The sequence below is a fragment of the Aphis gossypii genome, chromosome X, assembly GCF_020184175.1.
Source record: "Aphis gossypii isolate Hap1 chromosome X, ASM2018417v2, whole genome shotgun sequence".
Lineage (NCBI taxonomy): Eukaryota > Metazoa > Arthropoda > Insecta > Hemiptera > Aphididae > Aphis > Aphis gossypii.
Window position 1 is genome coordinate 4,507,779 of NC_065533.1, and position 14,569 is coordinate 4,522,347.

General features: G+C 25.4%; 1 protein-coding gene across 1 annotated transcript; it reads right to left on the reverse strand.

Annotated features, from left to right (window-relative positions):
• Nucleotides 1–9,098: 9,098 nt before the first annotated feature.
• On the reverse strand, nucleotides 9,099–14,169 carry LOC114126595 (uncharacterized). The gene is made up of 6 exons (XM_027990578.2): nucleotides 13,934–14,169; nucleotides 13,237–13,400; nucleotides 12,820–13,172; nucleotides 12,702–12,761; nucleotides 12,004–12,323; nucleotides 9,099–9,849 (listed from the first exon to the last, which is right to left on the reverse strand). The coding sequence occupies exons 1-6, from the start codon at nucleotides 14,052–14,054 to the stop codon at nucleotides 9,209–9,211; spliced, it is 1,659 nt and encodes a 552-aa protein (XP_027846379.2). The 5' UTR covers nucleotides 14,055–14,169; the 3' UTR covers nucleotides 9,099–9,208.
• Between the last annotated feature and the right edge of the window lie 400 nt (nucleotides 14,170–14,569).

The window sequence follows — 14,569 nt, forward strand, 5'->3', positions numbered from 1 at the left end:
TTTATTATAGGTAATACATTTAAAAATGAAAATTAATAATGAATCATTATTTTTGAAAAATGGGACTTCAGTTTATTAAAATATTATTATTACCAACTACCGACTAAAGTTAAATTATTTCCTAATTTTTGAAGTATCTTAAAAAGATGAGTAGGTATAAATATTTTCAAAATTATTGAATACACTTTATTTAGTATATTGTGCAGAAACCTTTTTTAGTTGTATTGCAATTTCAAGTCTAACCTAATATTATACACACAATTAAAATTGTTTATTTATAAAATATAAAAATAAATTGCTCGATACTGTAGAAATAAAATTATATTTTTTCATAACCCAATCTGTTAATGTTTATCATCAATAATAGGTATGTAGCCATGTAGGTATTATGTATTATATTATATAGTATCTGTGTCTTATAAATTATAATATATAATACCTGACGTCATAACAATACCATCAATAATTTATTAATATTTTGCTGAATAATCAAAATATTTCTATTTAGTCAAATATTTCGCAACACGAAGACAGTTTTAAAGCCTTTTAAGATGTACCTACTTAAAATAATAAAAAATATCACCTCCCACGGCTACAGACAACTAAGTTATGTTTTTGAAACTTTACGAATATTATTGTAGTGAATATTCAAATCAAAAATGTTGCCCAGTAGTGTTCATCATACAGAGATTAGGAGGCATATATTGAATATATTATTGAGTAAAACAAAAAAAATTAAAAATTAACTTTTTATATTCATAAAGATATTAATTGTTTACGATACATTTATACCAATACACTTACGCCTATCATGTATAGATACACAAAATAGCATGGACGGCATGCTTAAGAATATATACATAATTAGTAAAAACACAGCAATTTATTATTTTATCATTAATAATTTATTACTAGGTAAGTAGGTATTTAAAAACACCATAATGAATCAAGATTTATAGATCTATAAACCTTAATGATGAATGACAAAAATGTCATCTATATTTGTTATACTTATCAGTTATTTGTGTTTATCTTGATCGTAACATTTATTGACAGAGCATGCGATAGTGCAGTGTGCGAAAGCTATTATACAACGCTAGATATCGCTGTGAAATACCGGTATTCCGAGCTTGCTCCGCTAGCAGCTGCGGTATTAACCACCCAGAGCATGCTGCATGCACCTATGTGTTGCGTTTTGTCAATGACTTATATAATTTATGTGTACGAGTGTACCTATAACAATTTATTAATTTTCATTTATTTATAAAATACCTAAATACTAATTTGTGTATTATTTATTAATTATAAATTAAATAGAACTTTTATACGTTATGGTAAATGAGCATATCCATTATAGAAGGTAGGCAATAAATTAAAAATTAATAAATAATTATTAAAGCGAATGCAGTATATAACACTTGTTACTAAGTAGGTACGATTTTATTGGTACAAATGAACAACAACAATATGTACAAAATGAACAAACATTTTATTGTAGTTATTTTAAAATTACTGCTGTCGTGATAAATTAGTTAAAATAATATTATTTTGATTACAAATTTTTTAAAAGAAGATTTCTTCGGATAAAAATTATTATTGTTGATCAAAAAATTATCATACAAGTATACAATTTATAAATGCATAGGTAAAATATATATAATATTATTTTTTTTATCAACAATCAATTATAAAAATCGATGAAAACGCTACAATAATTTATGAAGTCATCCTAGTAAACGCCTAAAAATGGCTTGTAAGCTTATATTGAGAATATTTTATTATATAATATTAATATTGCTTCCTATCGTTAATGTGCTCTTATTTTAATATTTTTTAAATTTTAGCAAAAAACCTAAAATCATAAATAGAAAAATCGTTACTTTTTTGTAGTAAATACTTATTATTTTTGTCAAAGTTTGAACTTCAAATGTTAAAAAATAATAAATAAATAAGTAAAATACTGAACGTTTTTCGATATTTTAAAATTTTAATAATAAGTATTAAGTACATCCATTATGACGAATTTCATTTTAAATTTTCAAACCTTTTGAATGAGCATATATTTTTTTATTAGCTTTTATAGGAAAAAGCTAAAAACAAATACGACCATTTCATTTGGTTATAAACAAGTTAATTTGGTACAAATTTTTAAATATTTCATTCTATATAAAAAATGATAGTTTAAGTATAGTAAAATGTTTTAAGCATCTACAATTCTTTTTTTTTTTTTTTGATAATAACGAAGTAACAAACATCGTTTGAGTTGAAATCATCATTTTACACGTGAATATTCAATATTGTTATACCTAATTTAAATTTCTACCATTAATAAATAATGTATGTGGCTAAATTTATTTTTATTTCTAGTGCTATTTTATTTTTTTTTATTTTTTGCTATTTTATATTTTATATGGATAAAAAAACTTGAATCGAAAATTTTTAATGCGTTGACATTAAAATAGTATATTCCAGAATTTTATAAATTTAGTAGGTAAACATTTGAATTTAAAATATACTTACTTATAAAAAAAGGCGTAAGAAATTAGGTAAGTACTTTTCATATTTTTTAATTTTGTGAGAATAATTTTCGAAAAATCTTGCAGTACTTTCAGATTTTTACTAACAAACAAAATTGCTATCATGCATGATAAAAAAATGAAAATAATGTTGAAATGAAAGCTTAATTTATATGAGTGTCTGATGTTAAAATATTGACGAAATTAATTACTATTTACAAATTACTCAAAAATAATTTTTATTTTTTTGTTTTTCTAAAATAAATAACCGTAGATACTTGACATTTTCACTAAATGTTCAAATTATTATTTTCTTTACACGGTATAATTTTAGAAATATTTTTTTTTGAGCTATACATAATATATACATTATACATAATATATTATTTATTATATAGGTAAATAATTGTTTACTTTCCATACTTCACAAGCCATGGTATAGATTTAGATTATTCAATGAATCAAATAAGCAATTTATTTTTCGGTAGAAATTTATTGTTTTATCGCTATTTAGGAATTCTGAATAATTATTCAATTTATAATATTCTAACGCAGTTGCTACTGATTCAATAAAAATCTATGAAAGAAATTATGAATAATTTAAATAAGTTATAGTATAATAATTTATGAATAATTAACTTTTTGTTAAATTAAGAAGCTATATAACCTCTATAAAAATACATACAAATTAGTTGAGATTTTACATTTTCAATTTTGTTCAAGTTTTTTAAAAAATATTTAAAAAAAAATGATATCATCAAAAAGTTTGAAAATTTAATGCATTAATTAGTTCATACTGTAACCAAAAAATTTATAAACACACTTTTTATATAGACGCTTTAAGTTCAGATTTGGAAAATATTAGGTACATATACATATCTCATGTACATATCTTTGTTTTTTACATAATCATTATTTAGCAATCTCTAACAAATTGAACAGTAAGGTTAATTGATAAATAGCACAAGAATAATGGATTGGATATACTTCGCCAGGATATAGAGAAACCTACCTAACATATTTAAAAGAAAAATAACGATTTTAGTTATTATTTTATTGTAATTAAAAAATATCTTTCATGAGGATTTGAAACTTGTATGTATAGGTATTATTATACTTCTATACTCAATGAAATTTTTAAAACATTAAAATTAATTTTATGTTATTGCCTTTTTATACCATAATCCTTTTCACACCATTCTACAGTTTGACTCAAAAGAGTCAAAAGTTAATAACAATAATATGTATATATTATACATAATACATTATAATACATGTATAATATATGTATATTTATGTTATATATGATATAAATATCAAATTATTTTTAATTCCTTATTAATAAGATATTAATAATGTAATAAATGTAATGTTTTCGATAAAAAATAATTTAATTTACTGTAATACTAACAAAATAAATAAAAATAATAAAGTATAATAAATTACTTTAATAACAATTTCATGAAATTCACTTAGTAATGTAAGCAACCATCTTCGTTCAGAATTATTTTTAGTATGCAATAATTTATTATTAAATTCAATTTTAATAGTAATTTTTTATGATTTTTCAACTACAAAATTACTTGCCTATTTTCGCGATATTGACAAATTTCGTAAAAATTTGAAGTATAAACGCTTATAAAAAGAAAAATTAAACCATTGATTTTTGATTTTTTTTTATAACTACAATAAGAACGACTCATAAGGAACCTTGTATTAAATTTTCAAGTTTTTTTGGGCAGCAAAATTATATCGACACTTCAAAAAAAAAAAAATTCTCAAAAAAATTGAAAATTTCAGTTGCCTATAAATAGCTCAAAAAAAGTCAAAACATTTTGAAAATTTATTTGTATATAGATAACACTAATATAAACATTTGATGAAAATTTCAAGTATTTACAGTAATTAGTTTTTGTGTTATAACCATATAAAAAACCGATTTGGTGGAAAACTGGTTTTGCGTAAAAATTCCCGTTTTTCCGACACTGTTTTTTTTTTGATTTTTTTGAAAACTGTTGGAAAATGTTTACTTTTGACCTCTAAAATGCACCAAGGATATTACCTTTGCCATTGGAATTATTTCGACAAGTTACGCTGTACATAGACAAAAAACACACACATATCATTATACAATCAATGCTATCATCACTTCCTTCAGAATCTAAAACAAACTTTGACTGGAAAAAATTAAAAAAACAAACAAATAGATTTAATACTTATATAATATTATAGATTTATGAATTACAAAAATTTAACTATCTAGTGATGTCATTTACATCGATTTTAAAAGGAGCAATGTATTAGTTTTACAAAGAATATCATGATGTGTATTTTTTTATATGGAGAAAATTCTAAATTCCTTAATCTGCATACTAATTATAATTTTTAGCGAATAGTGGTAAAAAATTGTGTCTAATTAGCACATTGTAAAAAAAACTTTTAAATAATCAGGAAAAACTAAAAATAAATTACAAATATTCGAGTATTCGTGCAAATTTTTTTTTAACGTTCGCTAAATGTAATATTTATAGTATCTACAATCCCTGAACATAATATATTTTTAAAAATATTTTGGTACGTTTTGAGCTTTGTATGTAGGTAAAGACATTTAAAATTATTGAAATTATTGAATCTTTTGAGTAATTTTGTTTGATTTATTTTGATAAAGTTAAAATTATTGAAAATATAATAGCTACAATAATATTTAAAAGAAAAATATGAATTTGTCTTCTAATAGTCAAATGAATTGATAAGTTATACCATTAACTTTACGTATAATAATTAATATTGATATTTGATATTATTCAAACAATATAAAACGCAATAACTTAAAACTTTTCGCAATTATGTATATTATTATTTATACATAATAAAAAATGTATAATAAAATTTAAGCTATTAATATTAAGAACCTATTCATACCATTTACTTATACTTATAAGTTAATGTAAGTAACAAAAATAATATATAATAATTATTATGTAACTAATGTGTGACATTGTCGAAAAAAATATTTTACCCGTCGTGCAATTTATTACCATTGATTATATATAATAACAATATAATATAAACAATATTATATTATACTAATATACTATGTATACATAAATTATGGTATTACGTAGATATAAACGTTAATATTATAAAATTGTTTTGGAAATTGTGGTTGACCACCACTCCGCCTAGAATCGTTTTTCGTAAAAATATTCATCATTTGTTTATATTCAACGCATCAAATAGTATCTAAATACGCAGTAACCTGTTTGTTTTAATTTATGGATATAAGATATAACATCACACATATTTTGTAACTGATAAAATTCCTTAGCCTTCTAAAAATTATTCACTGTTCTTTCTTATTATTAGTGTTGGTACGAGTATAAAACTAAGGAGATGTATATTTATTGAAATTAAATTAATTTTAATGATATTATTTTTAGTTGCTATATTTAAATTTTTTTACATTTGACATTATTTAACATTGACTCTAGTAATTAACTAATCATTAATTAACGATACATTGTTATTAAAACTAAGAGTGTTATTTTACTGGGTGTGGCAGTGGCAAGTAAATAACCTCATATAATTTGTACTTTGTACTCACTGATAATTTTGCAGGGTGTATATGAAATAAATAAGGTCAGCTATATAAGCATACTCATTTTGATGGTCCAATGAAGATATTTTTGAATTTTTTTTCCTATCTTCAAAATCTTGGTTTATTCAAATTATTTTAAAAATATTATCTTAAATAAATAAACACTTGAATTGTCAAACTCATTATATTGCAATTATCGGATTCACCATACTTACGTTCCAGAGCAGACCAAATACCTACAGTTTCTGAATACTTACTACCACATTATTATATTAAAAAAATACAAAATTCGTATTATTAAACAAATCTAAAAATTCTTTTATAAAAAAAAATTCAAAAAAATATTGTTGACAGTTTTATTTTGCATATTAATTAGTTATTAATTTTTAGTGCTATTTTCACGCTTATTTCGGTATTTTTCAGTTTGTGAAATTTGTTTAACTTTTTGTTTCTATTTACATTTCGTTGTCTAAAATGATTCGTATAAAACTCTCACAATTTTTTAAAAAATTCTATAGACTTTCATGTATGGTGTGATTGTATTGCTATATAACTTATATGTAAACTGTGGTGATTATATTCGAATCATTTAATATGAATTTTCATAAATTACTCACTTTTTTATAAAACACTGACTCGCCGAGGCATTTGTCATTACCACTCACCAGTCACCACATCTCCATAGTCAACATAATATAATCATTAATCATACACTATACTATAGTACACTCATATTGTAACAGTAGAACAATAATTATTGTGTATGTATATTAATTATACAATACGTCATACTGTTAATTTTTCTTATATTATATTTTTTACGTTTATAGGACTATAAAATATTACTGTAGTTAGGTACCTATTAGTATTAAGACCTGCTTTATATGAATAAAAAATGTCATTATATTATTTGACTGTATATATATTTTAGTTTAAATATTTTGAAAATTATATTTTCTGTACAAATTATAATCATCTAAATGATAGTGGAAATGTGAAATATTTCAAGTTTTTACGATCAGTATTTTTTTTAATAAAACTAAATAACAACAATAATTATCATTTGATGAAAAATCAATATTTTACCTATGTGTACATAAATATTTTAGATTCTGAACGGAGTGATGAATGTATTGATTTTAGAATGATGTATGTTTTTTTTTTTTTTTTGTCTGTGTACAGCATAACTAGTCGAAATAATGCTTCAATTTCAAACTTCGGGGGTGGTTTCCGATGGAAAAGTGAATATCCTTGGTGCATTATAGAGGTAAAAAGTTAACATTTTCCAACAGTTTTCAAAAAAATCGAGAAAAAAAAATGACGGAAAAACGGGAATTTTTACGCAAAACCAGTTTTCGACCGAATCGATTTTTTTATATGGTTGTAATTCAAAAACTAATCACTGTAAATACTTGAAATTTTCACCAAATGTTTATGTTAGTGTTACTTATATACAGTTAAATTTTCAAAAATTTTTGACTTTTTTTGAGTTATTTATAGATCACTGAAATTTTCGATTTTTATGTGAATTTTTTTTTGAAGTGTCGGTAAAAAAATTTTGGATGACCAAAAAAACTTGAAAATTTAATACAAGGTTCCTTATGAGTTGTTCTTATTGTAGCTAAAAAAATTAAAAACCGTTACTCACAATTTTTTTTTATAAGCGTTTATAGTTCAAATTTTTACGAAATCTGTCGAAAACGCGAAAATTTGCAAGTAATTTTAAAGTTGAAAAAATCATAAAATTGTTTGTGTTAATAACTAAGAATTGAAAATACAACACTAAGTTTTCCATAAGTTTACCTTCAAGTATCTATAGAGAAAACTCCATTAAAAAGCATCATTATTGGAAAAATTTTAAGTGCGTTTGAATTTTAAATTTTAACGAAATCGCGTAACGATAACGATTTATCCTCAAACGATAAATATTAATTTTAATATAACAATTAAATATTTGTTATTATTCAAAAAGTATGAGTCGTAGATACTTGAACATTTTACCAGTTATTAAGATTAGCGTTTTCGTTACGTGATTTAGTTTACAAAATATTTTGACTTTTTTTGAGCTATTTATAGACAACTGAAATTTTCAATTTTTCTGAAAATTGTTTTTTTATGTGTCGATAAAATCTTTTTAGCCCTATCAAAATACTTGAAAATTTAATGCAAAGTTCCTCATAAGTTATTATTATAGTGATTAAAAAATTATAAGAATACATAGGCACAATTTTTTTTTATTAGCATTTGAAGTTCAAATATTGACAAAAATTCGTCAAAACCATGAATATTTGCAAATTATTTTGTAGGTATATTTCATAAAAATTTTTGTATAAGTAGCTAAGAGTTGAAAATTTAATACAAGGTTTTTCATAAGTTTAACTTACAATTATTATAAAAGAACTTAAATTTTGTTGTAATCAGGCCATTAAAACATAAACCACCTTTTTCACCAACCACTAGAAATTATATCCTAGGCTGACAAATCATCTTCGTTCAGAATCGTTTTTCGTATACAATGATAACTATCATTGGATTCAAATTTAACACTCCTATAATATATAATAATGATCCATACGGCACCTAATGTACAGCAGAGCGGTACTCACTTGCCCGCTTTTTTTTTTTTGTAGGCATCACATTCGATACTATTTTGTTATAGTACCAAGGGTGAATATCGTATACATCCACAACAGAGTAGGTACTTGAAAGAATATTAATTTGGTGGTGTACTTTGCTATTCACCAACTTCCCGCGGATTGTCGGCGAAGTGACACGAGTCAAATAAATCAATAATTATACTACCTATATATTTTATCCAATAAAAAAGAGGTCAGCTGATTAAAAAAAATGTCAATGTCATTGTAGAGGGATGGGTTAACCTCTAACTACCCAACCGACCGGCGAGTACGCCATTACTGCAGCTGCAGTTGTTGGTGGCTTTAACCTGCGTGTAGGTACCTATATATATATATATGAACAGTCGATTTTTGTTAGATAGAGAGGTGACGACGACCCTCCATTACACGTTTTATTCCGACGAAATGTGAACACGGATATTATAATAATATTATAAAATTGTATGTCGTGCACTCGTTCACGCGTCCGAAGGCGGTTCGTCAGACTCGTCGCCGCCGCGTCTCTTCGCGGACCTCTCGTTCAGCTGCGCCAGACTAACGCTTTTCGGGTTGTTACGTCTGCTCCGCAACATCGAGCTCGCCTCCTCAAAACACTCGCCGGTGAAGTCGAGCATGCTCCGTAGTTCCGACCTCTTAAACAGCAACCCGCTGTCCACGTGGTGCCGTTCGGCGGATCGAGCCGGTCTCGCGGCGGCACCGGCGCTGCTACAGTCGTCGTTGTCGTCGCCACCCCGAACGCGACGTCCGGACGACGCGACGCGGTAGTCGTCGGCGGGGATCGGACGTCTCGCCAGCGGATCGGCTACCATGTTGTGACGGCTCTCGCCGTAGCTGCTCGTGGGACCGTCGATGGCATTCAGCGAGGCCAGTTTGCGCTTTAGTTCGGAGATCCGCTGCCGCTGACGGTCCAACGACGACTTGTCGACAACGTACCGGCGTTCATCGGCCGGCGGTTCGACGTTTCCGTGACCGGCGCTCTGCCGTAACGTGCACAATTTCGGCCGTGGGCACTCGCGTTGTTTTGACCTCGCGCCACCGCAGCCACCGCCGTCTTGTGCCGGCGGCTGTTGCTGCTGTTGTTGTTCTTCTTTGGTCGTTTCTGAAATTGTATTAAAATTATTTTTTACCATTATGTTGATCGTGTGTAATACACGACAAGTTTACAATTTTTACATATTATAATTAATTAAATACTTAACATGATTTTTTGTAAATGTGTACATGTGTATGCACTATATTATATTTTAATGATAAAAAAGACGTCTTCATCTCAGCTTGTTTTATATTTACATAATAATATTAATATAATATAATGTTGAGTTGTATAGTTTTATTTTTTATAACATTATGGGTGTATAAAGAAATAAAACAATGATCTTGAATCTATTGTACATTAAAATGGCCTTGTAAATATGTCACTTAGTCGATTAATAATAAATAATAATGATTAAGACAGATGCAAAATATTATTGTATAATAATGTTATAAGAAAATCAATAAATATCGCGCGAGCGGTGGTAGACAACACTACAACAGACGTATGGGTAAACTTAAGTTGAGAAAAACATTAATTCCATTTGTGGTCTAAAGAGCTTTTTACCTGAGTATCTTTACGTAGGTATGTGATGTCGATTTCACTTTAATTTGAAGGTATTCGTATGCATTTTATTTTTATTTTTTATTGACTGTTTTTCCATTTAATATGCATTTGCTTTTATTGTAATAGTTTATTTTGAAAATTGAATTTATTTTAAGTATTAAAAAGTGTTGTTATAAATTTTGTATAAATACCATATAAAATAAGCATAACTCTGGACATTTTGTATGTAGGTAATGAAAGGCTCGGATTGAAGCGATGAGCTATAGAAAAAATCTCGGAGGTTTTAGAAAGGATACAGATTTTATATATTATAAATATTATCTTAATAATATACTTTATGTGTTATATATCTTTGTATTTTAAGTTATACTAAACAAATACAAATGCAAGTACAATAGAATAGATAAAAGTTTTAACACGTAACAACTAATAGTGAAAACAGAAAATACATGATTAACCACAAAACAATACTAAAATGAGATTTGAATTTTGTAATACATTTTTATAGGTAATCCTATTTATGACCAGGGAATAATTAGTTTCGGAAAAAATTAATGAACAAGAAATTCGATGAAGATTTTTATATTTAGATGCACAATAATTCAAACATAAAAAAATAAAATAAAATTCAGATTCAAATCATTAATAACTGCTAGACTTTATAACTTTTTGAAATTCAAATTTTCACGAAATTGAATATTCACTTGTATTATAATATATAACTATTTCTCTTCAAACTTTTTGTTGTGATAAAAAAAAAACAAAAAAACAATATATAGGTACTCAAAATGTTCACTAAATTTTTATATTAGTATTTTCTACACGTTCCTAATATAATTTTTTTAATATGTTGGCTCTTTTTGAACAATTTATAAGCATTTCAAATTTTGAAATTATTTTTTTTTTTTTTTATAAATAGTGATTCAATATTATTCACTTGATCACAATTCTTGAAAATTTAATAAAAATCTCACATTTTTTTTTGTCAACTCGAGTTTTTTGATAGCCAAATTATTTTTGTTTATTTATTTGAATTTTTAAGTTTAAATGTTGACAAAATCCCGAAAATGTGCAAATTGTTTTTCAGTTAAAAATGTATGAAATATTCAATTTTTACAACTAAGGATTGAAAATGTAATATGAAATACGTTGTTTCTCATAAGTTCTAAATAGTTTATATTTAAATGAAAAAATCTAAGATGTATAATATGTTATATTATATATAAGAAAAAAGCACAATTTTGATATTAAGTTCAAATTTGGATGAAACTATATATTTAAACAATGAATAACGTTATTAATTATTTTATTATAATTTTAAAACATATCTGATGACTGACTTTTATTACTATTTATTAATATTTTGAGCATTTTAAAATTGTTATGTTTTATATGAGTATGTGGTATATGTATAATTTTTATGAGCCAATAAAGTGGATTCTAGTCTTAAAGATAAAAACATAAAATTGGTTCTACTGAACACAAATTTGTTGTGTTAAACGTAAGTAAGACAGCGACGACAGAAAATATGCGAGTTAGACGTCCTTTTAGATCTTAGACATACAAATTAAATGAATACATCTTATGAGTAGTTATTTTTCTAAGTGTATACAAATAATGTATACTTTTTGACCTAATTATATTTTACTATACTTTTATCGCCAGCCTCCGTAACAACGTTTGTTTTCATTGGAATTATATCATTGATAACCGACTGTTCTACGTTTATCATGAAATCGCCAGGATAAAGTTTATCGTAGGCATTAAATGCTTCCTTGTCAAGTTCTATTTGTGTCTTAACTTGAGCATCAACTTTTCGATCGGCACACATTTCTGCACCAAGTTTTATCTCTCCAGTTAATAAACTAGCATCATTCCATTCGAATACTTCAGTCACATTTCGGTTTTGTTGGTTTATATTCATAACATTGCAAATTTCTTTATTTTCCCCACTTTCTTTCACTCTATCTGACCTGATAATAATTATAATTACAAAAATATCTAATTTAAGGATGATTTAAAATTTTCAAGTCTATATTTTTTATAATTCTACAAAATTGACTCGTCTACTACTAGAAAATCTTAATAATAATTTTTGATTAAAAAATAAATCAATAATATGTATAAATTGTCCTAGATTTTAGTTTTTTTAAACTATTTTTTATACTTATATCATATTGTAATATGAAAAATAAGATTTTTTGCGAATGTCACATTAGATAGCAATAATATTGATATCTAATTCTACAATAATAGTATCTCATTATTAAAATAAATTTATCAAGTAGGTGTTTACATAGTACATATAAATATATAACTCAAGGCATTAATAAAAAACAAAACTAAATTACTTTTTTTTAGATACTCTGCTGCCAGAAACTAATGATTTAAATTCGCTCTCTTCATTGTTCCTAATATATCAAAGATGCATATTAGTAATCATAATCGTACCTATATCTATATTCTTACTCTTTAGCAGTAGCCGTTTTTCGGGTTTTCGGAAGTTGTGCATTGTCTGTGCTAGGTTTGATAAATTTAATACCTGCTAATGCTCTTTCCCATTCAATATCTGTGGCATGTGGACCACTTTTAGGGACTGTTATTTGTGATGGTAAAGACCAATTATACATTGGTTCGTCCGAAAAGGCGTAATAACTCTGAACACCAACGTTTGGTATAACTTGATATGAAGCATATTGGCATTTGTCATTAGACATTGCTGTGCTAATTGTAGGATGAGTCTCCTTGAAATCGTATTCGTTATCTCCAATACACGTAGCAGTGCCTTCTTTCTTTAAGAATTTCCTTGCCATTTCGATCACCTATGAGAATTTCATACTTTTAATTTTAAAATTACATCTTACCATTTGCTTTTGCATATTTTACTCCGTTTTCCAAGGGATCAATTATCTCAGGAGGCGGGTCTTTAAATGGACAGATTGGTTCTGTATATTGCAATGCTATCGTCATTAATTTAATATATTCATTTCGAACAGTTTTATTTTTATTTTGTTCCAACGCTTTCAACCAGCTTGATAATACACACGCATCTATATCATAGTATTATATTAGTTAATATTATATAGTTGTATTAAAATTATTTAATATTAGAATATGGAACCTATATATAAATAAACTTAATTGAAACCTAGAAAATGAATACTAATTAAGAATTAGTTATCTATTTATTACTTACAATTACATTAAATATAATATTATACATCGATCTTATTATAAAATGCTAGTGTTAAAAGTTAAAATGTTAGATATTTTGCATGAAAAATAATAAAAGAAAATAGTATTGTACCTTACTTCATTAAAATGTACATGTATTTTTATTTCTAAATATGTGTGTTAAATGTTAATTTTGAGATGTTAAGTTTATCATCATTCATCACATTTAAAACTATAATTTCTTAAAAATATGACATTAATTATAGGTCATAGTTTATAGAACATTTATAAATTTATAATAATGTAAATAAATATTTTAAAGTATAGGATATAAGACTGATATATCAAATTCCATTATTATTATTACTAATAATAAGATTTATTTTAGTGTTATTATATTATATTTTACCTCCGATATCATAACGTTTTAAGACCAATTGCTTAACTAAATCGTAAAAAAAAAAAAATGTTACGTCTTCGTCATCTGTTGGATTGGAACTTTTTGTTGTTTTATCATTACTTTCAGTCATATTCAACTTGTAACTTACAAATCTAAAATTAATCAAGACAATTTATATCAATGTCAATAATTCGATAAAAAAAAACAATTCATTTATTACAAATATTTAATAAAAAAAGTTATTGAATGTTTTTTTGAAATACTATGTTGCTAATTACAAAAATAAATGTTTAAAGCCAATATATAGTATAGCTATTGTGATTAAATTAAATTTTTTAAAAACCTCGCAAATAAAAAACATATTATAGCTCGCAATTTGCAATATTATTTATATTTGAGAGTTGAGATGAACATAAAATTTAGAAAAAATATAAATAGTGTATTAAACATATTATTAAAGAAGTAATTTTAATGTATACTTAAAGTTTCAAGTGTATATTGTCTTCGCTAAGATCCTAGTTATAGATGTGTATGTGTTAAATTGTATACACTTTTTTATAACGAATAGCTAAGATATGATAATTAAATACAAAGTTACTCTAACAGTCTAATGTCTCTAACCAAAATATAATACATAAGCACAAT

Bases quoted from the DNA above. Each gene is read 5' to 3' on its own strand.
- LOC114126595 (XM_027990578.2), bottom strand. From the start codon at position 14,054: ATGACTGAAAGTAATGATAAAACAACAAAAAGTTCCAATCCAACAGAT. The intron at 12,762-12,819 runs GTAAGAATATAG...TTGATATATTAG, and splicing joins AAAACGGCTACTGCTAAAGA to GAACAATGAAGAGAGCGAAT. The intron at 9,850-12,003 runs GTATAGTAAAAT...ATACAATTTCAG, and splicing joins TACGGAGGCTGGCGATAAAA to AAACGACCAAAGAAGAACAA.